Source organism: Sturnus vulgaris, chromosome 10, assembly GCF_052056855.1.
Source record: "Sturnus vulgaris isolate bStuVul1 chromosome 10, bStuVul1.hap1, whole genome shotgun sequence".
Taxonomy (NCBI): Eukaryota; Metazoa; Chordata; class Aves; order Passeriformes; family Sturnidae; genus Sturnus; species Sturnus vulgaris.
The window spans coordinates 16,889,240-16,917,213 of NC_142252.1; the positions used below are offsets into that span (position 1 = coordinate 16,889,240).

The 27,974-nt window shown below is 45.2% G+C and overlaps 1 protein-coding gene across 3 annotated transcripts; it reads left to right on the forward strand.

Annotated features, from left to right (window-relative positions):
- AP2M1 (adaptor related protein complex 2 subunit mu 1) lies at positions 1–27,675 on the forward strand. Of its 3 annotated transcripts, XM_088170936.1 has the most exons (12): positions 62–126; positions 1,020–1,090; positions 10,563–10,675; positions 16,012–16,277; positions 17,649–17,731; positions 21,760–21,895; positions 21,992–22,133; positions 24,417–24,536; positions 25,052–25,187; positions 25,895–25,992; positions 26,137–26,248; positions 26,560–27,675. In XM_088170936.1, the coding sequence occupies exons 3-12, from the start codon at positions 10,602–10,604 to the stop codon at positions 26,692–26,694; spliced, it is 1,302 nt and encodes a 433-aa protein (XP_088027062.1). In that variant the 5' UTR covers positions 62–126; positions 1,020–1,090; positions 10,563–10,601; the 3' UTR covers positions 26,695–27,675. The 3 variants fall into 3 exon arrangements, with proteins under 3 accessions (XP_014727079.1, XP_088027062.1, XP_088027063.1); XM_014871593.2 differs by lacking the exon at positions 1,020–1,090 and having other exon boundaries at positions 1–126; XM_088170937.1 differs by lacking the exons at positions 62–126; positions 1,020–1,090 and adding an exon at positions 7,697–7,796.
- Positions 27,676–27,974: the final 299 nt, after the last annotated feature.

The following is a 27,974-nucleotide window of genomic DNA, read 5'->3' on the forward strand; positions in this document are numbered from 1 at the left end:
TGGCGGGGCGCGGGCGGGGCGCGCGCGCGGCGTCTCTGCAGTGCGCGGGGGGGCGCGGGGTGAGGGGGGGCGGCGCCGCCATCTTGGGCGCGGGGCGGCGAGCGGTGGTGGCGGCGGTGGTGGCAGGTGAGGCGCCTCGGGTCGCGCTCTGCTCCCTGCCGGGCACCGCGGCGCCCGTCCCTCCTCCGGGCGGCTTGCTGCGGTCGGCCTCGCTCTGCGGCCGCGCCCGGGCGGTGGCCGAGCTACTGTGGGTGGCGGCTCCCTGGGCGCTGGTTGGGGGTTGGGGGTCTGCAGGCCCGGGGCGGGGAGGTGGCTGCAGGGCGAGGTGTCCCGCCGGCTGCCCTTGGGAGGGACGCGAGAATGTCCCCGGAGCTAGTAGGGAGGGAGAAGAAGCGGGGCTCTCCGGGAGGGCTTTTCCTCAGTTTCCTCTGAGGGGGTGCTGGGCGACCCCCATCATTCGTTCGTACATTGCTTGTGGCTCAGGGGGGGTTATTAATAGCTGTTAATTAACTCTCTGGCTGGAATACCTGTATGGCAGCCCTGCGGTGCTGCACCGGGGGAGGGTGGGGACAGGGTCGGGCTGTGTATGGCACAGGAAGGCCGGCACCGATGCGTCAGGTCATCCTGAGCAAAGGTTTTTTCCCAATCGGATCGGGCTGGAACTTCACCGAAAATTATTTGCCTGTACTACTGATCCAGACGTGAATTAGCTGGGTCATGGCTTGCACTCTGCTTTCTCCCTGGAAAACCTGCTGAGGCAGAACGCAGCTCTGCTGATGCCGAACTGCTTATTCCGAGGCTTAAAGCAGGCTCCTATCCAGCGGCTCTTCTAGATGCGTTTCCACATCCATTCTTCCCAGGACTATGTTTTTGGATTCAGCAAAACTGCAGGAAGCAGACCTTGTGTTTATCACCCAGTGCAGCTGATTCCTCTCCCCACTGGGAAGTTACTTGCTTTTGAATCTAGTGTTCATTCCATAAGCTGTATGAGACCATGATCTGTTTTCTGCTTGCTTTAGCTTATGACAAAGCTGCTATCAAGTTTTAGCCTCAGGCTGCCAAAATCTGAGCCTGGAACTTGCCCAGATAGGTGAGTCTGGATGGCTCCTGTGGCTTGGAAGTGGCTTGGAAGTCTCAGTATTGCAGGCTTCTAACTGTATATGGGTTCATATGGTGTTTGATTGGGCAACACTTACTTGAACGCTGTCAGAGCTGTAGTTAGTGTTTTTTCCTATAGTAAAATCTGTGTATGTCCCTATGAGTTTTGCTTGGAGGAACAATCTCAAATCTGAAGAGATGCTGCCAAACTGTCTACTTCCATATTTTTCCTGTCAGAAGAGAGGCATCATTCCTGTAGGAAATGCCATGTTACTGACATCTAGTGACAAAGATACCTGGTGTTCTTTGGGCTGCAGAGTGGCCATGTTCCAGGGAGAGCATTGGGATGTCTTTGAAGAGTATCATGGCTGGCTGCTTCCTCCTTCCAAAAGAGCACAGTCCTGCATTTTGGAGAATTGAATCTTGAGGCTGTGAAGGGTTACATCTTGAGTTCTTTGCAACACAGGGAACTGGACATGCATTCTTGTTTGATACTATCACTTTCCTCTTTTTTTTTTTTTTTTTTTTTTTTTTTTTTGTGGAACAGGAATATCACTAAACAAAACAGGCTTTATAAAAGAAACTTCCTGTAACCCTAGTTAAACTTTTCTTGCCTCATCCCTGCATCAAAAAAAGGCAAAGCCAAGACTTTCTTTTGCAGCACAATGTCTTGCACTGGTTTTCTAAGCTTATTTTACTGAAGACCATTAGAGTATTTAAAGGCTATTCCTGGGTCCAACTGGAGGATGGCCTGTGGTGCCAAAGTATAATTGGTTTGTGAGGCAGAGTCTGCTTCTCTCCTTTAGTGAGTGACCTACTGAGTCAAAAGTTATTGGCAGGTCATGTATTATTTTGATTTTGGCAGGAGGTCGGCACCTCAGCTAAAAGCTTGCAGGCAGAGGCACAGAATGTGAAATGCAGTTATCTGTTCTCTAGTAAGAGTAGTGAGAGAAAAGCTGACGCATCAGGCACCTAGACCATTAATGGTCTGCAGAGTACAAGCTCTTACTCAAACTCCATTCTGTACCTCTAACTTCTTTCTGTTAGAAGATGCATAGGAAACCACTGTTCCGGTTTCTAGCTCAAGAGTAAAAAGCAAGTAGTTCAAACTGACTTCAGAAATGCTTTGGTAGAATGGGTAGAAATAGAAAAAGGCATTGGGACTGTTCACATCAGGTTGAGCTCAAAATACGTCGGAGAGGTGTGTTAAATGCTGTACCTGTGATGTTTTACTGGAGTAGGGGAGCTTCTTGTGTCAGTATTTATCTCTTGTTTCTTACTCTTCAGACTGGCTGCGTGCAGTATGGCATGCAGAATTGGGCTGTAGGAGGAGAGCCTGGTAAGAACGTGCTTCTCTTCCTGCCCACTGGTTATGGGGATTTATGGGATTGTGTTTAAAATAGGAACAGTTTCTCTGAAACTGATGGGTTTATCTCAGGAGCTCTTTAGCTCAGGGTATGCCCCTTAAGTAAATTATGCAGCCTGTCTTCCCCGGGATGAATTGATCGCAGCTACTCTTGTTTAAAACCAAGTGCAGCCCATGGCCTCCTGCAAAGTGGCTAATGCAGCTCTCTAAGCAAAGCTTAGGTGCTCAGATAAGCTGGTGGGGTGATGGCATTGTTTTGAGCCTTAAGTCTTTTGAGTTGATAATGGCTAGTGCTAGCTGAAAGGATGGGTTTTCCCAACAACTTCAGTTTGCCAGAGCAGCCTGACTAATCCCCCTCCTGCTTCAACTACTGTCACTTATCCAAGATCATACTGGTTTCTGGAATGCAGAAATGGCTGCAGTTGGTGATTTGCCTTCAATACCTCTCCTGATTTCTTCCTGGATGAGAACTCAGCAGCTAATGTACCTTGAACTGCTTAGTTAGATAAGCTCATTAATGCACAGAAGTCTTACTTACTGTTAAGTCAGAACCCAAACTGTCTTTTAATAGACTGCTAAAGGGGTTGGTTGATTTACACCAGCTTATTAACTGGCTTGTGATTGCTGTTTCCTGGATGTGCTCTGTAGATTACAGAAATCAGCATTCCTGTTGGCAGTCAAACTAAGTGATATCTGTGCTGTAGGAAATTTCCAGCCCCTTAAGGAGAGTGACAAAGTCCGAGTAGCTGAGTCTTGGGCTTGCTACTGATCAACTTGTGTTTATTTGTACCCTGTACTGGATGGTACAGGAAACTTGATGAAGCTCATGGCATTTCTCACAATGTGACTGTGGCCAAAAGGGCTCTGCAGGTGAGCAGCAGTCCTGACATCTGTTCATTTAGCTTCAGTCAGTGGCTGGTTGAAGGCTTATTTTCCCCACCTGTGCACCAAACTCTTTTCTGGACAGGTATGTCTATGGTAAGAATATCACCCACACAGCTGGCTTGGGAAAATATAGCTGATCCCAAAGATGCCTCCTAAAATGAGTGGACAGATGTGCTCAGTGGTGATGCTACTGGTGCTCATCAAATCCTGGTGGGGTGATAATGTGAAACTGTAGTTATGTTGTTACAGGCAGCCTGCTGCACATTGCTCCTGAGCTGCTGTGTCACCACTGCATCTCTGAAGAGAGGACACAGAGGATTTGCTGAGCAGATGCCATGAGAGCAAATAGGCCTAGCTCAAGAGTTCCTCAACTTCAGCCTACACTGGGCTTAGAGAAGCTGGCATGGATACAAAGAAGTGTATTTGTGCTTTCCTGAGGCAGAAATACCAATATACACCCAGAATTTATGGTGACTGTGGTACCATTAGGCTGTAGGCACATTACATTGCTTGAGACACATTTCTTTCAGACAGTTCTTAATTCTTTTGGAGCTAGAACAAGTACATCTTGCCTTGCATTTGAAACTGGAGTTACTGCAGACATTTTCCTTTTACCACTGAAGAAAACTGACTGAAAATTCACTGTTTTTCCTAAGCAGCAAATTTGAGCAGATCAGTTTGTTTGTTTGTTTGTTTGTTTGTTTTTACTTGTGCAAATGCAGTTACAAAAGGCAGAGAACTGTATTCCAAAGTTTATGGTGTAGGTTGAAGCTACCAGTGTGTCTGCTGGTCCAGAGAAGGGTTAGTGGTCTGTGTGGTGTCATGTGAAAAACCTCAGATTATGAAACAAAGGTATTGGAGAAAATCACTCATTTGAATATCTGTGTATCTGGGATTTAGGCTACAGTTCAGCTGAGTCTTTCATACCCTAATGGACAGATGACTGATGCTGCAGTTGTGTCTTCGTGCTGATGTGATGCTGTGGCTTCTCAAGTAGAGAGATCATGGAAGGCTGCACCGAACAGAAGCTACGGCATTGGTGCTGTGTGCTGTGGTGGTGCTGAAAGAGTTGCTGCAGAGGGAACAAACTGTGCTGTTTAGTTGATTCCTTACGTGTGCCTTGTTTAGTCTAAGCTCCATGATGCTTGTTGTTCATTTTTCTACAGCTATTATAAGTCAGAATTGATGAAGAAGGAAGAGGAAGGCTGGGCTCTCACATGCTGCAGGAGGGAGCTGCTGTATCTCCACTTGATTAATGCAGGTTTAGTGCCTCACTAGATAGCTTCCAGTCCAGCCACTTGTTGCATCCCACAGTATGTGAAACTGACAGTCCAGCAGCAGGATCCTGCTGCCTGAGCTTGTGCTCCTGACTTCATTCATGCATTCCAAGTGGGTGGCACACTGAAAGGATGAAGTCTGACTCTTGGGGAACTTCCTGTTTTTAGATCAGACCTAATAAACAGAGCATTTTCCATCTGTGATAGAATCAGTGCACAAAAGCAGTTTTTCAGATACTTTGTTTTATTGTGTCTTTACCTTTCTCTGGACTCCCCTGGTTATGGTCTGCAGCTCACCTGCTGCAGACTGACTTCTGGGGTTTCATCTAGCATGTCCTGGTGGTTTGAGAGAGCGTGCTTATTGCATGTCCCCTACACAGTGAGAGCCCTGAGACATGATTTGAGGCAAGTATGTGTGATTCTTAGAAAAGTGCATGTTACCGTGTCAGTCTTTGTAGACCCAGCTAATCCTGCTGCTTTTCTGTTATGTAACTTCTGAAATGCATAAAAATCTTTATCCCAGCCTTTGTTTTTATAAATGTACTTTTTTTTTTTTTGTAGCTGGCTGTCTTAATGCTGTAACTTAGCCACAATTGCTCTAAAAGTATATTTTAATACTCTCATCTTCACTTGAGTAAAAAGGCATTCTGAAAAGTAATTTCCATGTCATCTTGCCTCCTGGTGGGTTTATAAGCATGTATATGTGTGGCCTGTGATGTTGTCTGTGATGTTCTTCATGCTCCTTTTCTGTTTATGGGTTGAAATGGAAGTATATGGGAACGTGGGCACTTGGCAGGAGGGTGGGAAGCCTACAGTCTTAGGTATTTGTAGGAGCTGCATTCAGATGTTACATCTATCCCAGTAGCTGCTTGAAGAATATAGAGTGTTTTGGGAGAGGGCTGTTGTTCCTAAATTAGGGTGATTACTCACCAACTGGTGTGAATTCAGCATACATGTGGATCATCCCTGTACCTTAACAAGGATAAATCCATCCATACTGTAAGTAGAAAACAGGGCTGTAGCTACCAGTGTGGAGCAGGTTGCCATATGTTCAAGCTAGTGAAACAGAAGGAGTGGAGCTGCAAAGCTCTGAAAATGCAGTTGATGGATCATTAACCCAAAGGCTTCAGCTAGAGTTATCTTCGTTTCCAGGCACTTGGTGGTAAACAGTTGAAGAAATGGTGGGCTTTGCTCTTAAGCTGTGTCCGACAGTGAGATGTTAGGCTGAGGAAACTCAGAAGCAGTGTAGAGCAAGCTCCCTAGAAAAGGCTGACTGGAGAGGAGCAGAATGAGTCATTGAAAGCTGTTTGAGCAATGCTTTCTGAGTCACGTTGCTAATGCACAGGGAGCAGATGAACCCATCTCCTGTGCTGGAGTTTTTATTCTGAGGTCTGATTCCAGCAGCCATGAGTCACTGAATGTCAGTCTCAAATTAATTTCAACCCTCTTCCCTGCAGTTCTTAACCACTGCAAGTACTAGGATCTTTCACTTCCACAGCTGATTTGTAAAGAAAACTATTAATTATTTTAAAAGATGTGGAAGATAGTGCCATGTCTGAACTGTACCACTAAAATCCTCATTCTTGTTAGAATGTAACCTTGAAATAGTTGAAAGGACTATTTGTGAAACTTGAAACACAAAGGAGGATCAAAACAAAGCAGGCTTATTTTCACTGCAGCCACTTCAAGGAGAGCCATTGTCATCTTGAAGAGCCATTCTTCTTGCTGAGCTTTAAGCAACTTTCTTTTGCATTCCGCCCTTTGTAAAGCTTTCCTCTCTGTTCATACATCTCTGGGCTACTTACTCCACCTCTTGAGTTTCCAGCTGTGTGGACATGCTTCCATTAGCTGATGGAAGCAGTTCTCTGTGGAGAGGGAGTGTGTCTTGGAGGGATGTAATGCAAGGTTTGAACAAAAGACTAGAATGTTGTCCCTGTTCCCTGAGCTCCCATCATGGGCAAGCTTGGTGAAGGCTGTCAGAGAGCAGCCCTGCAACTTGATGTAAGTTGTGTTGATGCCATTGTGCTGTCTATGCTTGTGATGCCTGGAACTCTTCAAGATGCTGAACTGCAGAACTTGAGCAGACAAGGGACATCTGCTTTTAATTGTGTTAAATACTTTGTGTAGCTAAGACCTCCTTGTTCTCTGATGCCATTAGATGGGAGTGCAGCCAGAGGTTTGTACTGCATGTGTCCTTCAGCTACTGCAAAGAACTGATTGATAGCTATAGTTGGGTAGGTCATTTAAACCCTTTCCTTGTAGTCAGCATTTTTAGCCCATGTGACTTTACTGGTACCTGGAAGCACTATCAATTGTTTGACACAAATCATTAGGTAAATTGTACTTAAATGTGAACTCAGGCATAATTTTTAGAGCTGTAGAATCGTGGGTTTTTTCAGACTTGAGAAGAATTATAACTCATATGGAGGCATTCTGCTGCTGCATACGAAATAATGCTCGTGCATGTCTCAGGTATGTATGGTTGGCTGCCCTTATAAATCAAACTGTCAGGATGGTCCTGATCCTCTGGCCAAATCCGTAGTAGTAGGGAAAAGTACAAGCTCAGGTGTTAACCAGGGCCTCATGTAGAACAGAGCCAGCCCATTTCTGACTTTGAGCAAGTTCATTACAGAGTTGTTTTGCCAGTGTAGTACAGCAAGCACACATCAGCTGGTTGGTGGCAGATCTCTGCATACTTCTGTTCTGTACCATACGAGAATTTGCAATAAGAGCACTCCTGGTCAGTAGTCATGGCAGCGGGATATGTGTAGGTATGAGGGTATTCAGAGTAGTAAGGGCAAAGTAGATCAAAGGAGACCAAAGAGATGCAGATGGGACTCCAAAATAGCACCAAAAATCCAAGATACACAGTTGTACAACAGTGCATATAGGAGGTGTGTGGATGAAGTAGCAAAGGCAACTCTGGCTTCACCTGTAGCTCTGCAATATGAACCAATGCAGCTTTTAAATGAAATGATAAACCAATGCCACTGAAGGTGGGGCCAGGAGCTAGCTTTGCATGGGCAGTCTGAAGCTTGAACTCATCTCCTGGGATATTTTCTATAAGGAAGAAGCCTAGCATTTCATTGCATTGATGAAGGATTTTTGAAGACTAAAAGCCTTTGAGTCGTCATCTATCCACTCTCTATCAGACATGCTTTTACTAGCAGGTAAGATGAGAAGCAGTTGACTCTGCTGTCTGGTACTGTGATGCAATTAAAAATGCTATTTTTTTTGTCTGTAACTTCAGCAAAGCTGTTACAGAATATGTTCTAACCTAACGTATGAGAAAGCATGGCATCATTATTTCAGTCAACATTTAAAGTCTGTAGATATTCCTAAGAAAAGGCTTTTAATTTCCAATGCAAAGCTTGATCTGCAATCTTGTACATGTTTTATAGTAATGCAGTAAATATTCAAATCAAGGCTTTTTCAAAAAGTGATTGGCCTGTCATGCTGGCAAAAGGCTTTGTCTTGTATCTGCTGCGTGTCTGATCCTGTTGCTCATCAAAGCAGACATTTCCTTTATACTAAAAATAGTGAAACAAATAACTTAAGCAGCATTAAGACCCAAGAGGGAGATTATTTTTTTTTAAGACTAGGATGTGCTTTCTAGGATTCTTCTGGAAAGGGTTTGTAGGATTCTTGTGATCCAGCTTTGACCGGTTGCATAAGCTTCCAGGAAGCTGCTCTATACAATGCAAGTCTTAAAGAGAATGCAGGAACTCTTCACTTTTGATAGCAATAATCCATATCTGAATATGGAAGCCAGCACTGTAGAAGTCTGCAAACGCATGCTTGTTTCTTATCTGCAGTGAAAAAAACTAGTAAATAGGAAAGAATTTTCTAGAGTGTGCAACAAGTTGCTTTCACTGTCCTAATGTTTCTCATTTTTTTCAGTTTGGCGTGTGTGAATGACCTTGCAAATGTTTCAGCATCTGCTTGTCTTGCTAGGCAGCTGTGTTCAATTCTCCATGTTTTGGGTTTCAGCCCTGTACATTACCTCTCTGTAGCCTTTTCATGCCTGTTGTGTGTGCTTTGTGTAAGTAGTTGTGAGTCTGTGGTACAGCCACTTCCTTAAGTCTGAGAAATTGGGTTTGTTTTGTTGACCAGTGAGATTGTCTTCTGCTGTGGGGATGCTCACATTGCTGCCCCTACAGTCTGTACCCTTGGTCACAAAACAGTGAACAGCCACAAAAGGCTTTTCCCACTCTTAACTACATGGGAATCATGGAGCTGCCTATGTCTTAATAGGTTTGGTTATAGAGACTTAGAAATAAATGAAATACTTGTATCCCGAAGTTATAAAGTGTTATGGTTGGGAATAGAAGAAAAACATATTTGAAAAACTGTTCTGTGCTAATTGGAGTCTCAGACATGAAGATATGTTTGTGATATTGCCACAAGAAGCCACAGACAAGTGGCAGAAGGAAGCCTATTGGTATCTAGAGATACTTGACCAGCAGAATGGGGGAATAAAAGCCAGAAAGCTCACTACTGAGCTTTGGGAAAACTGCTTTTCTCTTTTTATTTTGACTTAACTGATTTTTGGGCTCTTTTTTTCCCCTTTTAATAACCAGAAGCAGCCATCTGGAAGCTGAACACCTGTAGCAGAGAAGTATGAGTAGTGTTATTCTTTGAGGACTCACTAGATGTAGCTAAAAATGTTGGTGTAAAGGCTTAGGAAATTTAAAGTTTCTTTTTTGTCTTGCTGAAATTAAAAGTAGTGGCTGCACTCTAAACCTTGGTTTAGCACAGAACTCACATCTGCAGTACTTCTTCAGATGGGCAGCTACTGTAGTTTTTTAGGTGTGACTTCTGAGGATACATTACTCTTGAAGTAATCCAGAAGTCCCTTAGTCCCTCTGATGTGTGTATTGTTTTTGTATTCTCTTTTTTCCCCTGACCTTTGAAGTGATCCAAGGCTGGGTCACTTTAACTTTGTCACTGCAGTGTTCCTGAGCAGACACATATCATTTCACTGTCAGCATCTGTCTCTAGGTTGGCCTCTCCCTATCCTTTCACGCAGCCCAGACTAGTGGGTGTAGGCTCATCCACCCAAAGAGCAGAGTGGAGATGGTTGTTATCTAATGCTCTGCAGTGCCCTGGCTTAGCAGTTCCTGTGTGACCACCTCAAGGCCTGCCCTGGCACAATTGCAGTTCTCTTCTTGGGACTAAGCCAACCAAGCAGTTGCTGCCTGTGGGTGTTATGACTTTAACGTAAGTGAATAGGAGTGCATAAGACTCCAGGAATGGGATCTGGTGAAGTAGCTGTATATTTTAAAAAGTCTTCTGTTTCAGTAATGTCTACCCTATCAATAATACCTAATGTCTTTGGAGAGAGCTTTGTAGCTCTCTCCAAAGCAATCTTCCTTTGAAGAAAGAGAAAATTAGCAGTTTAGGAGGGTAACTTCTGAGGGACTATCTTCCAGTTCAAGTGGGTCATGATTGTTGACCACTGCAGTAGTACCTTGTGGCCAAATGGCTCTCAGTTTGAGTTCTGAAGTGTGACTTGATATGGCTGCTGGGGATTAGCAAAGGCTCTTACACTGATATGTAAAAACTATGAAAAAGTGGTAATAAATGGAGATGTATTTGCTGTTATGAACCCCCTGTCATGTGGTGATAGGCTTGGTGACATGTCAGACATTCGTGTGAACAGCGTGTAAAAAGACTTAGGAATTGTGTCTAATTTGTATCTCAGTCATTAAGGAGATAGACACTTTATAGTAGAAGTAAGGGGTCTTTGATTTGCTTGTAGTTCCAAGCCTGTGTTTCAAGACATATGTTTTGGATACTTGTCCTTGAGGCTTAATCTGTCCACGCTGATTTTTGGAATGAGAGATGAGACAACTTCTATTTCAGTGCCAATTTTAAGCTCTAGTCCTGGTTACAAATTGTTTCAGCCTGCTTATATATGTTCTTTCTTGCTTTAGGTATTAAGCAACATGGGAAGTGAAGACTAAAGTTCCATCATGATCGGAGGCTTGTTCATTTATAATCACAAAGGAGAGGTTTTAATCTCTCGTGTCTACCGGGATGACATCGGGTAAGTGCTTCTGTTGCATCCTCAGTTTTTGCATTTATGTCTCATTTTGGTGCAGTAAACAACCCAGAGCTGCTTTGTTCTGCATTAGCTGTGCATGCATGTAAGACTGCAACTCGACTTGCTGCTCTAGGCTTAGCTTAGAAAAAAGAAGTTTAAGCCCCGGTCACCTACAGTGAAGGACGGCCTGCAGCCAAACCTGGGACTTTGTTTTTTCCCAAACCTGGGATGGTGGGGATCTGACCATTATTCCAAATGCTTCAGCAGCGTGGACTGCCACTGTGGGAGCCAACCTCACTGTAATCGCTAAAACTTTACAGGAGCAGTAGTGTGAGAACTGTCTGCCACACACTATAGCAAGGACTCTGAAGTAGTTTCAGGCACTGATGTCTAACATCAAGTACAGGCATGAGAGACTTTGGTCTTGGGAAGTTTTATCTGCAAGCAGCCTCATAGCAATCATGGCTGTACTACTACAGCTGAGCTGGCTTTCTGTCCCCAGCTTTGTATGGCAGCCTTGGGTGAAAAACTTACTTCATTGGGTAACTAAAGTTGTGGGAAGCCTCGAAAGCCTTCAGTAGATTGTAGGTGTCTTGTTGCACTTCCCCCAAGTGTTATAATGCTCACTTAGACTCGATCTGTGCAACCCTTAGGCTGCTAGTTTCCAGAAGGTATCTTACTAAAAATACGGTGTCTTGTAGGCAGTGGATAGTGCTGTAGGGAATCATAAGTGATGGTGCTGCTTGGGCTGAAAACCCTAAATTTATGGGTTTTGTGCACAACAGTATTCTTTCTAGTGGGTTTTCATTAGCATCAGGCCTTAGGTGGAAGTTAGTAATTAAGTTGGCAGAGTGAAGACAGAGCTAATGGAGGCAGAGCTGTGGTAAGTGCTAATTCAGAGTTCGGTGAGAGAGAGCCTTCAGGCCAATTTAGGAAAAAGTAGTTTGTACCAGGTCTCCACAATGACTAGTGGTAGGATGTGCTGTGAAATAACTTGTTGCCATAAATTACAAAAAACTGTCAAGCCGGTCTGCCTTCAGACTGCTCTGGTCTGAAGAGTATGTCCCTTCTGGTTGTAGATTGTCTAGTGGAGGTTAAAAGTTGAGGTAGAACTAGTAGCTAGTCAAGGCTTGTACTGTTTCATCGAGAGAGTAGTCAACACAGTGTCTGTAATGAGGCTTCACCTAATGAGCTTTTAAGTCTCTTGGCCTTCTGTAAGTCAGCTAAGGTGAAGTAGCTGTTCTAAGGTTGACTGAGTTATTCCAGGACTTCCACATGTAGCTGAGCCAAGGAAGCATTGTATTTCTCAAGCAGAAAGCCAGTGGCTATGTTTTGCCTCTTTTCTACTGTACAAATTCTCATCAGTCTTCAACATTTGTTAGCTGAAGCTCTTCAGAGAAATTAATATGACAGGACTGACTTTGCAAAGCTGGTATCACAATGACTGAGCCAAGCCAATCTGGATTATAGGAAACTTTGGAGAATATTTCAGGTGGGGGCTAGGGACACTTTCACTGCAGTTTCTGGCAAAAATATTTTTTGTGGTTTGCAAACTTGGAACACATACAAGATTGTTCTCAAATTCATGTTTTCAGGAAGTCCTTTTGATTGAAATGGCATTATGGCTGTGGACATGCAAACTAGGGAGAAAAGTAGGTATTTTTAATATGATCTTCTATTGCTTTTTTTATCTTGGCCCATTTCTCTTACAGAGTGAGTGCCTTATGTTCAGTACGTGATAAAGTACTTCCTGCTGGCTGGCCAGACAAAGCTAGAAAATGGGATTTCCTACCTGATCCTATCTTAACTTTTTCATTTGGCAGAGTGCCAGAATATTCCAGTGTTTTTTCTAGGACTTGAGGAGTTGGTGTTCCTTTCAGTGAAATCATCTGTTCAGTTCTTGTGAAAGGGTCAGTCTTGTGACTTAGGTGGAGCTCGTGTTGGCTGTTAACTGAACTTGCTCCCCAAGGTGCTGGATTTCTTCTCAAACATGCCTTCAGTGCTGGCTTGGATTTTTTTAAACATGTAGCCTAACAGAAAAAGTTGTTATAAAATGGCTATGTCTCATCTTGTGGTGTAATCAAGAAACTGAGAGTCTTTCCATTTCCTAGTCTGAATATTAGCATTAGTGCCAGATCTACTTAAGGTTTTTAATATCCTAACTATCAGTGGGAGGTAATAGCCATGATACTGTAGTTTGTACTCACCTCTGTAGGAGTTCTGTCTCTAACCAAACAGCTGAGTGATAGACTTCTACCATACCATGCAGTTCTTAGTTAAGCAGTAGTTCTGAAGTGCTGAGGGCTGAACTCACCCTACTTGTTGGGAGGTAGTTGAATAGGAAATGAGCATCTCTGTCTTATGATTGACCCATAAGACTCCTTAGTCTTGGCCATCACCTTTGGCATTCTGAAGCCGCAGTTTCTGGACTCGGAGATATTAAAGATATTCTGTGGTTATAGGAACGCCTCCCCTTGCACAGTTTAAGGGCCTTAAAAAGCACATACTAGCTCAGATGTAATAACCAAAGTGACGAACAACGAAGATATCCTTCTTTTGACTTTGTTAAAGGCAGAAGTACCACAAAACTTGAACTTTCTTTGCTTGCAACTTAGAATGGCTTTGGTGCATGTAGCGCATCTGTCCATAAAGCAGCTAGCTGCATGAATAAGCAGCCTTATTAAAAAAAAAAGGCAAAACACCATGCATATAATTCAGGATACCATGGAGGGTTCTGCTGTAATTTTCAAGTGCCTTGTTCTTCAACGACTTAGTCGTTGGGGAACCTACCTGCATTTAAGAATGCAGCTGTGTAATTAAACTTAAGCTATTTGAAACCGAGCAGCTTACATGAAAAACTGCATGCACTTTAAATGTAATAGGTGTTTGTTTTCTGAGCTTCTAATACATCACGTCAGCTTCGTGGCTCTTGATCCTTAAGGAAAAGTGCAAGCTGGATAGAGCAGTGTCTGAATCTGCAGGATGTGCCCTATCTCTCCAGATGTGCTCCAGCTCTATCAAACTTGCTGTATTTCCTGTTGGCTGGACCAAACCAGAAAACATCAAGCCAAACACCTTCAAATGAGAAGTACTGTCCTAGAAATTCCCACCCAGACTTGTAGCCCTGAGGCAGACTGGGAAGAAGATACCCAATACTCTGCAGTCCCCAGGTGATGCCTCTGACTGAGGCTTTGGGGTTTTTCTACACCAAGGCCTGCTATCTATATTAGCAAAGCAGACTGGGTATCACTGTTGTGATACAGGTGCAGCTCACCTGGACTAAATGCCCAGTTAGCCCTAAAGTTCAGCCAAACACAAATCTGTCCATGCTGACTGCCTTACCATGGCATGTCAGTGTTGTACCTTGCAAGGGCTTCATTGCTGCTGTAGCTTGTTACTGTCCACCCAATACCACCTTGGCCTTTTGTGCCAAGGAGCAGGGGGAGGGGGTGCTGTTTGGTCTCTTCTTATCTCTTTGGATTCATTGTGCCTTGTGTGTGTGTTTCTAACCCTTTCTCTTGTTGCTGTCACTCCTCCTTTCTCCGCTGGCGCCATTTCTGTCCATCCCATCTCATTGGCTGCTGTAGCAATAGGTAAGAGACGCGTGGTAGGCCACGACTGGAACTGCACAGTGGGCACCTGGTGTGCTAGCAAAGCCTCCCTGGCCTGAGGCTTCTCCTCTCGTGTGCACCAGTCTGGTGACTGGTTCTGGTGCTACTTTTAGCGGGTTAGAACTTGAGGCTGGGAGGGCTAATGCTCTAGAACAAGCTGAACTTTCCTTGCAAGGCTTACTGGAGGGGAGGATGTGGGCATTTAGATACTGTTATTTTATAGCAGGTTAAATTACTTTCTTATGGAAAAACTAAAGTAGAAATGAAATACTAATTTGACTCCAACCTGCAAACTTTCTGGAGCAATAAAACCTGAGAAGTATTCGAAAGCCAGAGTTTTGCTTATGGGGGGAACATGTTTACTGATGAAACTTCTACATATGTCCCCAGACTTTCAAGGAGCAAACACCTGCTGTGGTAGCATATGTTCCTTTGAATATCCTTTGTTTTCTAACTTGGAACTGTGCGTTGGATTGTTGACAACTCTCAGTGCTTACAAGCATTTGTATGCCTTATCCTTGCTTGCAAGGATGATATTACTGTCTGCTCTCAAACATGTTTCAGCATAATCAGTACCATGGCCTTGATGCTGCAGTCAGACCCCCTGTTCTACGGAGTGTCTGAGAGTATGAGTAATAAAGCATGACTAAATGAGTCTTGGCTTTGTGTGTAGACTGTTGCTTTAAGTTTTGGTCTTGTAATATAAAGCACTTGGGCTTCCTTCCTATATTCTCAGGATTGGTGGACTTAATTTGGGAAGTTTATTCTGACTTGTAGTTACAGGATAAGGAGTGTGTGCAAGAGCTGGAATCCAGAATGTCCCTTGGAATCCTTGTGTAACAAAGAGGGTTTTTTCCCTTGTTGCTAGTGTATAGACAGTTTGGATCAAAGAGGGCAGCACCTGTGGGCAGCTTGCACAGCACTTTTTCAGCACTGGGCCGAACCCTTGACTGTAAATGGTCCTGGACCATGCAGTACTGCTGACACATTGCACTGTGGGGACTCTGAGTCAGGATGCAAGACACCTGTTCTGAAGCAGAGCAGTCTTGAGGTGACGTGTAACGGGAAAGCCAACAGTGATCCCAATCCTCCTGCTGCTTTGTGCCTGCCGTCCAAAGTGTGTGGGGTATGGAGATGAGCTGGATCTGAGAACTAAAGCTCCCTTCTGGAGTGTACCTGGGCACTGACATCTCTTGGGTGGCCTGGGCAAATTTTGCTGTTACTTCCTTGGTTGTATGGCAGCGAGTGCAATTGACATGTATCTTGGGAGACTACAGCTTGCTCTGGGGCAAATGTGTGAAGGCCCGGGCATGCAGAATAGACAATAATTATGTGTTTGGTCAATGGACTCTGAGCCATACGTTGCTAATGTGTTTGTTTCCAGCTATGACAATCAATTGGGAGTGCTGTCAAAACTATTTGAAGGGAAAGTTTCTTTTCCATCTTACTGCACATGGAGGTTTACTTCTCCTTCTGACTACAGTTACACTATAGTCCAAATCTCCTTAGAGGCCAGTAGCACTCTCTCTCCTTGAACTTGTGCAGAATTCAGTGTCTAACTCTGCTCAGAGCCTTCACTTGTCCCTCTTAGAGACATCCCCAGGCGCCCTTCCTGGGTGAGCTTGGTGTGTGTAGTTCAGTATCTGAGTGTAATGGCAGAAGCAGAACTGTGCAGCCAGCTTGTTCCACATTCGCTGTGCTGACTTGTCTCTGGTGCTGCTCTCGTAGGCGCAATGCCGTGGACGCCTTCCGCGTCAATGTCATCCACGCACGGCAGCAGGTGCGCTCGCCTGTCACCAACATCGCCCGCACAAGTTTCTTCCATGTCAAGCGCTCCAACATCTGGCTGGCTGCTGTCACCAAGCAGAATGTCAATGCTGCCATGGTATTCGAGTTTCTTTACAAGATGTGTGACGTGATGACTGCCTACTTTGGGAAGATCAGTGAGGAGAACATAAAGAACAACTTCGTGCTGATCTATGAGCTGCTGGATGGTGAGATGTTTCCCTTATATACTGTGGCCTATTGTACTCGGTCATTCTGAAATCCTTAGTTTAGTATGATGTTGTAATAATCCTTGAAGTATTTTTAAAACGTGTGCAAGTTCAAAATTACTTGTTTGGCTTTCTAATGCCACCTGTACTGCAAATGTGAATGGTATCTCAAGCCCATAGCCTTGTGCTGATTCCGTTCCCTGAAATATTGAGAGCTGTGCACTTGTACGACAGCTGGTACTGGAGCTCAGCTTTTGAGGGTATCCTGTGTAGATGTCAGGCTTTCCTTACCCCAAGGTATATCAAGAGGACTGCCAGTAGCACCTCTAAGGCCAGCTGGTGACCAGGTGGCTTTAGCAGTGTATGGAAGCAGTCACCCTAGGCTTAAGTTGATTGCCCCTAGTAAGTTGCCTTTTGGGCTCAATTCCGAACAGAAGGAAATCAATAAAACCCAATGTACTCTGTCCCAGCCCTACCTTCCCCACTGATACAGCTCCAAATTTCACCGCAGCTTAATAATAGTGTCCATTCAGCTGCTTGTGATATCAGCCTGCTATGGAGGTTGCCCTTGAGCCACCCCTGTTTCACATATCATGAGCACTTTGTGTTAGTTACATTTCTATTTGTTTCCCAGACAAGGCACCACACGTGTGTGTCCTGGGATTCTTAGCCAAGGGTCACAGTGATTGATGTTTTCCCTGTTCCCTCAGGGCAGACCAAGAGACTGCTTGTTCTTTGCTTTGGTCAGTCACTGCTGTCTCCTTGCAGGCACAGTGAGATCAAACCTCCCAGTGTGATGTTGCTCAGTATCATGTTAGTGGTCTTCTTCCCCTCTAAATCTCTTGTGGATTGTTCCCTTCCTCTTTGAGAGGAGTAGGTGTGTACTCTGCACTGTGGGTAGTTAACGTCTGTTTCTCTCCTACACTCACCCTGCAGTGCCACTACTCAGCTGTTGTTTTGGGTTTTATTACATCTTCGTAAGAGCAAAACTTTAAAAAAAAACCTGCGAAGATAAAATTGCTGTGGTGTTGTATAAACTCTCTATTGTCCCTTGGATGTTTTTGGAAAAACTCCTTGCAGATGGCAAGGTTAGTTGATATTTAGTCCTGAGGCGTGGTTGTGTTTAAAAACTGGCAAATTCATCACTTGCACAGCTTTCCATCACCCCTCGTCTCCAAAGTATTGCTTTGAGAACCCAGTGTAGCAAGAATTATTCTTTTCTCTTGGTAAGGAATGCTACAGCAATTTATCCAGAAATTCAGTGTGTAAGCAGTGTCTGTGCACTTTTTGCCTCTCTCCCTATAGGAACAGTTAGCCTAGTTGGTGTGTTTATACATTGTAGTTCTGAACTAACCTTTTACCCTTCTGTAGAAATCCTGGACTTTGGCTATCCTCAGAACTCTGAAACAGGGGCCCTGAAGACTTTCATCACTCAGCAAGGCATCAAGAGTCAGGTAATAAGAGGAATTTAGTGTACAGCAATGCTCTGCTGGTTAATTTTTGCTAAGCCCATTCAAGAAAGTATGGTCTTAATTACCATGTAAACATTTGACCTGTATGGAAGGAAGGTGCCTGAATAGATTGAGAACACCCTGGCAGGGGTGTATCTCAGTGGCACTTTATTCTAGGTGTCCCTGCACTGTGTTACCTCATGTTCCCTGGCACACAATAAGATGCAGGAGGAAGAGCCCAGAGCTAGGATAATGTCAGTTCCTTGCATGTAAATACGGTTGCTGGCTTCAGGCTCTGTTCTGTGTCAGCTTCTGAGAGGATAAACAAATCTACCTGCTGAACCAGAAGTAGCTCTTTTGCATGTGAATCTCACTGAGCAGGTCTGTTATCCACCAGAGCTGTCAGGATTTCATGCCTGCCTTATAATGAAGTATTCTTCAGCCTTGTGAATCTTGCTGTTAAGTCAGGAAGCTCACGTTGCTCTGTGTCTGCCTGTAACATCCTTGCAGGTTAGTGTCAGTACAGCCTGAGTTTTCTTAAGTTAGAGATGAGAATCTCTGCTGTGTTTTTAGCATAGTATTAACCCTTGCAACAAAGTTTACATGAAATTAGAAGATAAAGGATGTGTTAGGAAAAAGATAGTTAGTTGGACTGGTTTGAGGAATGTGTTTAAAGTAGTTCTAATCCTACTCCAGGTACAGCCCTCAAAACTAGGCTTCCTGTCTCATAAGCTCATGCTTAACCTCTGAATTCAAAAGAATCTCATAGTCCATTTCTCATATCCCCAAGGAATATTGTCCACCTTGTCCACCTGACACAGCTGTGCAAGTCAGGACTTAGCCTAAAAGTTAGTCCTCTCTCCTGCATAGCAGTGAGCCCGGAAAAAAAAGCTGGGACTCTGTAGTGAGGCAGTCTGTGGCAGAGTAATGCTTCATCCTCAGGTACAAACAGAAGCAGAGGGCTAAACAAGAACCTGCATGGAGACTGTTCTTGTTCAGGTTAGCAGAGGTCAGTCTCTGGAGTCTCTGTTTCAACTCACTTAATGAGCACTGATTTTCTGAGAATTCCTTTTTAAACTTTTAATCCAGTAGCAAGAACAGCTGCATTTCAAGAGGAGGTGAGAGAGAAGCTGCCCCTGAGCAACATACTTCCTGCTAGAGCAGCAAACTGTTTTGCAACATGGCCAGATGTGAGTGCATCCGGTCTCAGTCCTCATCACGAGTCCTGGTGTAAATCTCTGGTCTTCTGTAGTCTGACAGTTTGGGCAGTCAGCACTGAAGATAGCTGAATCAGCTCCTGTTCCTAGAAAAACTAACCACCACCGTCACTTCCTTCCCTTGCTCTTTTTTTTTTGCTTTTGTTGGTTTTAACAAACTCTTGTGCTGTTTGTGTGCAAACCACTGTCACAGTATCAAGCTTAATTCAGCAGCAGGTTTAGTTTTTTCCTTACAAAGAAGAGTTTGGCTTTCAGCTTTACACAAGTAAGCAGTTCTTCTGCTCAGTATTGGAATTTTGTGCAGACCAGTTCAAAAACCAGAAGTAATCCATTGCAGGCACAGGATGGCAAAGGCACCAGTTGAAGCATTACGTGCTATCTTTCTTTGCCTGCTCTCTACTCTGGTACTTCTAGCCTTCAGCTCCTCACTTAGAGCCAGTTCATACAGGTACCCAGGACCAAAATCTGGGTCTGAATGGTCTATAATCTGTGTTCCCTGTCTTTGCTTAGTTCCTGATAATGCTTTCCTTGGGTTTGTGTCTTGAGGAATTTAAGGAGCAAAATCCACTTTGGACAGACTTTCCAAACTCGACTTTTTGACTTTGTTCTCAATTAAAGATTGGAGATGTACTGAGCTGCTGTCCTTTGAATGTCCTCCCTGTATGTCTACAGTGGTCTTTTCAGGGCAGGTGATCTTGAAATTCCAAGATCTGCTTTATTCTCTTTCAAATAAAACTGCTGAAACTGTTGCAGTGCTTGCCAAGGAAATAGATGTGTGCTCTGGGAGTGATGTGCCACACAGGTTTTAAAAGGTGTTGGTATGCAACATAGTTTTACTTCTAGTTCCTACACATGAAGTAGCCCACTACTCAGATGGCAGGACTGCAGGCTGTGCTGATATCCTGTAGCAGAAATGGTGAAGCCATTGGCTTGAATACTTTCCTCCAACGGAGGCTAAGCCTTGTTCTTACAGCTTGAGGTAGTTATGCTTCATGTACTGTTCACACTCTTAAGATGCAAACTTCATTAACTACACTGTAATTTTCTTCCCCTCCAAGTGATTTCTGGATGTATGAGTTAGTCAACTCTTAGTTACATTGTTTCCCCAAACCATAGATATTCTTTAGTGTTAAAATGCTGGTGTTACTTTTTAAAGTGAGCAGAGAGCCACACCAGCTGGAAGATCCCAAGAAACCTGCTGGTAGCTGGCTATCTTTAACCTACTCAACATGCTGGCACCTCAGCACAAGGTGGGTATTCTTGGGCCATTTTAGCTGACTTATTTGTCCAGCTCTGGGAAGCACCCGCTCCTGACAAACTCCAGACCCAGGTGTTTTCCGTGCCTCCCTTAGGGAATACTCATGCTGCTGGGTGGTCTCAACTTCAGCAGCTGCTTCCATATCCATCCTGTCACTTTACAGAGTAAATAGGGTCAGGGTGCTGGTGTTGTTGCAGGAGATTAAAATGTCATCACATGATCAATTTCCCTTTGGAAGACAGAGCACTAGGTATTAAATCTGCGTGTTCCTCTACAGTCTGAACAAAACGTTGAACAAGGCAGTGCTTTTTTGTGGGACAGACAAGAGAGGTACTTTGTGTACTGCATTGAGCACTTACCTCGGCACTTGTCAGGGGAATATAAAACTCTGAGATGATGTGACAGTGGCTGTGCTTGCTGAGGAACTGACCATGTCTGTGGCAAGAGCATGTGTGAAGCTGAGATCATGTACTGCCACCCTGTGGGCCTACTGCAAGGCTGCTGTGGGAGAGCCTACTTGTGTCTTTGCAGTTGTGGTGGAAGAGCAGAATTAACAGGATACCACTTTATATAGGACCCAAAGTGCCTGGTATTTCCCATTGTCTGGGCATCTGTGACGTGGTAGACATCCAGGATTTGCATTAGGAACACCAACATGAGTCTGCTCTGCATAGAAACATTATTTGGAGCAGTATTTTGCATGTCTCTCTCTCTGCTCCACCTTGTGTTTGGATTGTCAGTAATGGGCCAAGTCTGAAAATTCATTTCACTACTTGGAGTGCTGGGTTTCCTGCAGGGAGCTAAAGGTCAAAACCCCTCATCTTGTTTGTGCTAATTAGCTACCTAATTAACAAAGAGCTGACCTGCTTTTTTCCTGTCCTCAGGTAGCCTTAAGCCTAATCTGCCTCTTTCTCCCTTCCTCCCTTCTCTTGTTATTGACCTGCTTGCCTGTTAACCCTGTCTACACTGCACTTGCTACTATACACCTGCTTCCTGACTTTCTCCATGTGACTGGACCCCACCTCTAGCATCAGGTAGGAAACCTCTGTGTGCCTCTCAACACAACCCTTGGTGCTTTTCAGAGGCTTAGAGCCTGGGTACTGTTAGATGCATTTTGGGTTAGTGTTGCTATGTAACTATTAGGACTGCAGTTATTAAAAAACAGGACTTGGGGATTAGCTCTCTTGTGGCCCTAGGGTTTCATGTTGGATAAGGGTGTGAACTGCTACATCAATCCTTGTTAAGCTTCTCTGCTTAATATGGATTGATGTGACAGTCTGAGATATGATTTGAATGCTATTGGTGGAGCCATGCCTCCCTGCACTAAGAGATAGCCTAATGGACTTGCTAACAAAACAGAGCAACGTTCCCTGCTGTTGTTATGGCAAATTCTTGGTTAGGCATAGAATTTCATGTTCTGAGGTGTGACAGCACCTGTATCTAAGTGACAAAAACATTTATGTGTAATAAATGGCAAGAGTTTCCATTTAGATTCAGAGCAAGATTTCTTAGTCTTGGAATTTATTTAGGTCTAAGATGTCATTTCTTCTCTTCAGACCAAGGAAGAGCAGTCCCAGATCACCAGCCAGGTGACTGGACAGATTGGATGGAGACGTGAAGGAATCAAATACCGTCGCAATGAACTCTTTCTTGATGTGCTGGAGAGCGTGAATCTCTTAATGTCCCCACAGGGTAAGTAGGAGTTTTTGAGCTGGCATGCTTCTCCTGCTCTGGGTTTGTGCATAGTGACTCTTGTAAGTGTTCTGAACTGTGATTTCCTCTAACCAGGTCAGGTTTTGAGTGCCCATGTCTCAGGCAGAGTGGTGATGAAGAGTTATCTGAGTGGAATGCCAGAGTGCAAGTTTGGCATGAATGACAAGATTGTCATTGAAAAACAGGGCAAAGGGACTGCGGATGAAACGGGGAAAAGGTAAGAGGTTTGAACCTGGTGACCACTTGCCACCACAGACTCTTATGAAAGGGCAGCCTTTAATAGCTTTTCTGATCTGATAGACAAAAAGCTGGGGTTTTTTCTTCCCTTCAGATAGTACTGCTAACTTTGGGTAGATCCACTGTCATGCAAGCTACCAGCCTACAGAGGGCTGCTCTACAGCTCTTTAAGTATTAAGATTCAAACACAGTTTTAAGTGTAGAGTTCTTGCACCTGGAAACACTTCCCCCAGATGGATTTTCCTAGAATCTATCTCTAGCAGTTTTGCTCAGTGCAGAGATTCATAAGCATAAAAGCAGTAGCAGTGTTTCCAAGAAACAGTGAGAGAATCCCTTTACCTCCTTTACCTGGACTGTTCCCACAAAGTAGAACAAAGACTCGGGAAGGCCTTCCTGCTGATTACAGTGGCTGTGGGAGTAGGAGGCACAACCTTTCCAAGAACCCAGCTACCCTCCCTCCAAGCTGCACCTCAGTCAGTACCATTGAAGCTGAAAACAGCTCTTAATGCCTTCTCCAGCTTTCCTGCTTGGGTTGAAGCGATAAAAGCAATGGGACTGCCACTTTCGTCTCACTAACCATTTGCAACTCATCTGTATTTCTCTTGGTTGTTTTTTTTGTTGTTTTTTTTGCTGACCCCCAGTGAATTGGGAAGGTAGATAATCTGCTTCAGCTTTGTGTGCACTCTGCTCTCCCCCTGTCTCTTGCTTTGTGTGACTTGTGCATGTAACCTGGATCTCAGACACTTTCCATGTTGGTTCCTGTAAATGGAGCTGAGCTGCTATTTGCCTTTTCTCAGAACCAAGCCAAGAGCTATTGCTTCACTGTCACCTTTAAGCCATCTTTCCTGTACCTGAATTGAGCTGGTAAAATAGATGAGCCTGAGATGGCTGATGGGCCCAGTGAGGATTTACTCTAGTGAAAATATCAACTGCACAGGCCTTGAAGAGTCAGTACACTGTCCCAAAGCTTCTGTGCCAACTGCCTTTGCCAGTAAATATGCTATTTTTTGAGTTACAAAAGTAAGATGAACAGGGATTCTTTGTAGGTAGTTCTTGCTAGCTGTGATTATCCAATGGACATCTCCAGCTTGGAGATGTTACTCTCCAGAAGCATTTAGTTATGAGGTGACCAAAAGGGACAGCTGCTGTCAGTAGCTTTTTGGGATCTAGCTTGTGGCAAGGCCAGCCCTGAGTAATGCTGCCTGAGACCTGGAGCAGTCCTAGGGCTTTCCAAGCTGTTTTCCAGAGAAATAGAAATTAGTTGGCTAACGTTGGTTGTAATCTGGGCAACAGATTAGCAAAGGCTAACTCCTCCTTTTGAAGCTCAAACCACACCACTGGTGGTAGTGTAACTAGACAGCCAGTCACCCTGGGGTCAGTCTGCTTCCCCTTTGTGTACATAGTGGTGGTTCCTAGGACAGCTAAACCTGCTGTAGTTCCCACACTGTCTTGGCATATTGGCATGGTTATCCTGTTGCTTCCAGCAGTTGAGGCAGCCTAGATACCATAGTGATACACTGCTGCACCTTCTCTACACTGCTGCCTCTTCTGTTGCTCCTGCCTTCTAGTCCCCCTCAGTAGCTGAGGAGTTTTGGCTGGCCTAGAACCTGTATTCTCAGGAATTAGTACCTGGCACAAATTCAGTGCTGGCAGGTTAGGCTGCTGCACCTACATGGACAGCTGGTAGCTCTTTAGGTTTTTAGGAGAGATACAGACTTGTATGTCACAATATCGTGGTTTTGACAATTTGGTTCAGAATGAAACCACCTGCTGGCAGTGTGGAAATGAACAGCTGTGAAGAGATTTCTGAACAGGAAGACTCTGAACCTGGCATTTCCTGGCTGTGTGGCAGTGGGATAGCTTTGTGGACAGGAAAGTGTTTTCTCTCCCTTGAACTGTGCTGTGAGAAGACTTGGGCTGGCAGAGTTGCCTTTGCAGTACTGAGTGCTGCTGGCAGGCAGACCCAAGCATTGTGTTGCTGGCTGTGACAGAAAGGTGCTCTTCTAAGCTCTCTTCTCTTTGGGGAGAGGAGGGAAAAAATTCTTTCAGACAAGCTTCCCGAAATATGATTCTTGTGGTGGTGAAACAAGTAAAGTCTGAGCCAAGAGGCTGCTGTCCCCTAAATTCTCCCTGCCTCCCCATTTCCTGGACACCTGCGATGGCAACATGCTCTGTAGAGTAGTTTCTGCCTGGACAGATTTTGACTGCACCAAGATACCAGAGCTGCAGCTTGTGCTTCTCTAACTGTGTTTTGTGTTTTTAGCGGCAAACAGTCAATTGCCATTGATGACTGCACTTTCCACCAGTGTGTGAGGCTCAGCAAGTTTGATTCCGAGAGGAGCATCAGCTTCATTCCACCAGATGGAGAATTTGAGCTCATGAGGTACTGTGGGTGGGGGTGAACAGGCTGGTGTTGGCATCTACTTGCTGCTACAGTAGTGTTGCTGCTCCCAGGCAGATTTGCAGCCCTTGAGCACTTAAGAAATACACACTTAGACTACCTTTCAGAGTGGAATCTGTAAGGTATCCCTCAAATCCATCCGTTACAAATGTGGAAGCCCATCTGCGTTTAGTTTTCTTTGCCACAACCATAGTGTTAGATCTGGATTTTCTTGCTTCTGAGCTTGCTGTATCTGTTGTTTTTAGTGTTGAACACTGGTGTCCTTGAACAAGACTGTTGGCAGGAGTCAGATATAAAACTTGAGATGAAAGAAACCATTGCTGCCCTACAGCAGCACAGATCTTAACTGCTGTTTCCCTCTGGGATGTTTCCTTTCTGGCTGATGTTTCTAAGCTGTTTGCTATATTCAGAGGCTGTCTCTTTAGGAGGGTGATACAGTTTGAGGTGTAAAGGAATTAACTCCTCCTCAGAGTTCACTGTAGCTTCCATCCCTGCAGATACCGAACTACGAAGGACATTATCCTTCCCTTCCGTGTGATCCCACTGGTGCGGGAGGTGGGCCGGACCAAGCTGGAAGTGAAGGTGGTGATCAAATCAAATTTCAAACCTTCCTTGCTTGCCCAGAAGATAGAGGTAAGAGAAAAAAAACCAAAGCACTGTGGTATCTTGTGCCTGGAAATCATGCCTCTAGTTTATGTCTGCTGTGGTGGAGTCCTCACAGATTAGTCTCCAAGCTTGAACAGGGCTAAAAGAGTGAACTGAGTATCTCTTAAATGTGTGGCGCTGCTATGCTGTGGGAAGTAGCTGCTTTAGATTAGGAAGGTGGAAGCTGTTTTCATTTGCACAGCCGCCTTGGCAGGGGCCTCATTGCATCCCTGCAGCAACTGTTAATTTCTCAGCCACTGTGAAAATTTCACGTTCTTCTGTCTGCATGATCTGGTGGTATGTCAGACAGGCAGCAGGCTGTGAGCTAAAACAAGCTAGGAGTGGCTCTTTGCAGCTTAGTCCCCATCTGAAAAGGCTTACTGCTGCAAGGCTGGGCTGTTCAGAGCCTGCTGCAGTGCCTGGCATCCTTCCTGAACTCATCTCCCCAACATTAGCCAGGATTCCTGCAGCATGGAGATCTCTGCCCTGTTCCTTACTGACTTTTGTGTAATATGGAGCTGTGAATGTGTACTTCAAAGCAAGAAACAGGAGAGCTAGCCTAGGATGCCTTTTGTTCCCTGGGCCCTGAGCTGTGAGAGAGAAGGCCCAAGGGGTCCAGGATAGACCGTCTGAGACTGCCCGGAGTGCCCAGGCTGCAATCTCCTTGCCCCTGCTTACCAGACTGTGCCTTGCAGGTCCGGATCCCAACGCCCCTCAATACCAGTGGAGTGCAAGTCATCTGCATGAAAGGGAAGGCGAAGTACAAGGCCAGTGAGAATGCCATTGTGTGGAAGTAAGTGAGTGTGTTGTGACTGGCCTGCAGGGACAGGCCTTGGGGAGGCAGGGTCTGTTTCGTGCTCCTGTCTGCCCTGAGATTATGTAGTGAAAGGGAGCATAAACTCTGGCACCTTTCTCACTTCTGAGCTTCCTCCAATAGGATAAAACGTATGGCTGGAATGAAGGAATCCCAGATCAGTGCAGAGATCGAACTGCTACCCACCAATGACAAGAAGAAGTGGGCTCGGCCTCCCATCTCCATGAACTTTGAGGTGAGTACCTGTCTGCCTTTCAGGATGTACCCAGCCTTGGAGAAGCTTTTTCAGTCACTTTTGGGACGCAGGTTTAAGCATCCCCTGTGACAAGCTGACAGGTGAGGTCAGCCAGATGGCAAAGCTAATGGAAGAAAATTGCCCTTAGAGCTGCAGGAGTCTGGCACCATGCATGCAGGGACTAGGGAAGGGAACAGTGGCTCTTGATGTCTGTTTCTAGATGCATTGCCCGGGGGTCCTCTGGCATTTGTGTACGGAGAGCATCTTACCTCCATTCCCATGCTCTCTGTTGCCTTTTCCTCTCTCAATAGGTCCCATTTGCACCCTCTGGGCTGAAGGTGCGCTACCTGAAAGTGTTTGAGCCAAAGCTGAACTACAGTGACCATGATGTGATAAAATGGGTGAGGTACATCGGCAGGAGTGGGATCTACGAGACCAGATGCTAGCCCCAGCAGGCTGGCGGGCTCCCTCTTCTCCAAGCCATGCTCTGCCTCTCCTCGGTCTTCTGCTACATTCAGAGATGTCTGCCTGGCCCCTTGACGCAGATTGAAAGACCCTGTGGCTCACCCCGGGAGTGGACTCGCCTGCCTGTGTTCAGTTACCACCCACGCTGCAGATGAAGTTCAGAACCCAGTCATGTGCAGGGGTGCTGTCAGCCTCCTGCTCCCCGTCCCAGGGTGGGCAAGGGCTAGTCTAACTCCCATCCTCTCTTGATCTTTCTAGGGAACGTCCACCATTAAACTCCTCTTCTGTTGGTGTCTCACTACTTGCATCATATCCTAGTATTTTTGAAGTTCTTGTGCATATGTACTCGTAGAATAGACCTAAACATAGACTGGACAAATCTGAGTTGAAGTTACCCTGGCTTCTGTACTAGCTATTGCTGTTGTGGTAGATGTTGCTGGCCAGTCTGAGATGTCTGGGGTGGTGAGTTTGTTGGGCCCCCACCACAGGAGATGGTGGGCTCACCAGATCTCACCACCACCTTATTTCTTGCAAAGTTGTCAGTATAGAGTCCTGCCATGGGAAGGTTTGTGACCAAAAAGGATGAGGGTTTAGGCTCTTGCTGGTGTGTATGTGGGTGGCACAGCATTTCAAGTCCTTGGAGCATTTACCCCTACCCACTGCTGGCTTGAACCAGTCTGTCCTTTCCAAACAAATTGGAGACATACTCCCCCAGTGTCCCAGGGAGTGTGGGTCAGCTGAGCTCTGTCAGGATGTGAACAGGGTCTGTCCTTGGGGAATCGCAAATGCAGTTGGCAGTAAGAGCCCCCTGACCAAGCCTGCCCTCTCCACACTTCTACCAAATGCTTCTGGGCCATAGGAATGCTGCTGCAACCCACAATCCTGCTTCTGGTAGTGTGGTCTCCATTTTGTACACTTTGTGATTTGTCCAGCTCTGACTCTAATAAAGTATGTAGAATGGAGAAGGCTGCCTGCACTGCTGTTTGAGACTGGTGCTGCAAGAGCCTGGGTTGTGGCCTGAGCCACAATGTCTTGGGGCTTGCTTGTGCTGCTTCTGGGTTGGTAGGTGAAAAGGACAAGGGATGCTTTTGTTTCCAGCTGTGCCAGTGCTGCAGCCCCATGGAGGAAAAAGGATGCTCGGGACTTTCATTGGGGCTGCAGCTGGGAGGAACTGAACTCGGTGGAGTGTGTCCCAGCCTCCTGTAAGTCAGGCTCCTATGCCCCAGCCAAGCTTAAGAGAATCTTGGTCACCTTTCCTTGT

What these genes read in the sequence shown, in the direction of transcription:
- AP2M1 (XM_014871593.2), top strand. Translation starts at nt 10,602, where the DNA reads ATGATCGGAGGCTTGTTCATTTATAATCACAAAGGAGAGGTTTTAATC. An exon ending in GAGAATGCCATTGTGTGGAA is followed by an intron (nt 25,993 to 26,136) that starts GTAAGTGAGTGT and finishes TTCCTCCAATAG; the next exon opens with GATAAAACGTATGGCTGGAA. An exon ending in CCATCTCCATGAACTTTGAG is followed by an intron (nt 26,249 to 26,559) that starts GTGAGTACCTGT and finishes CTCTCTCAATAG; the next exon opens with GTCCCATTTGCACCCTCTGG.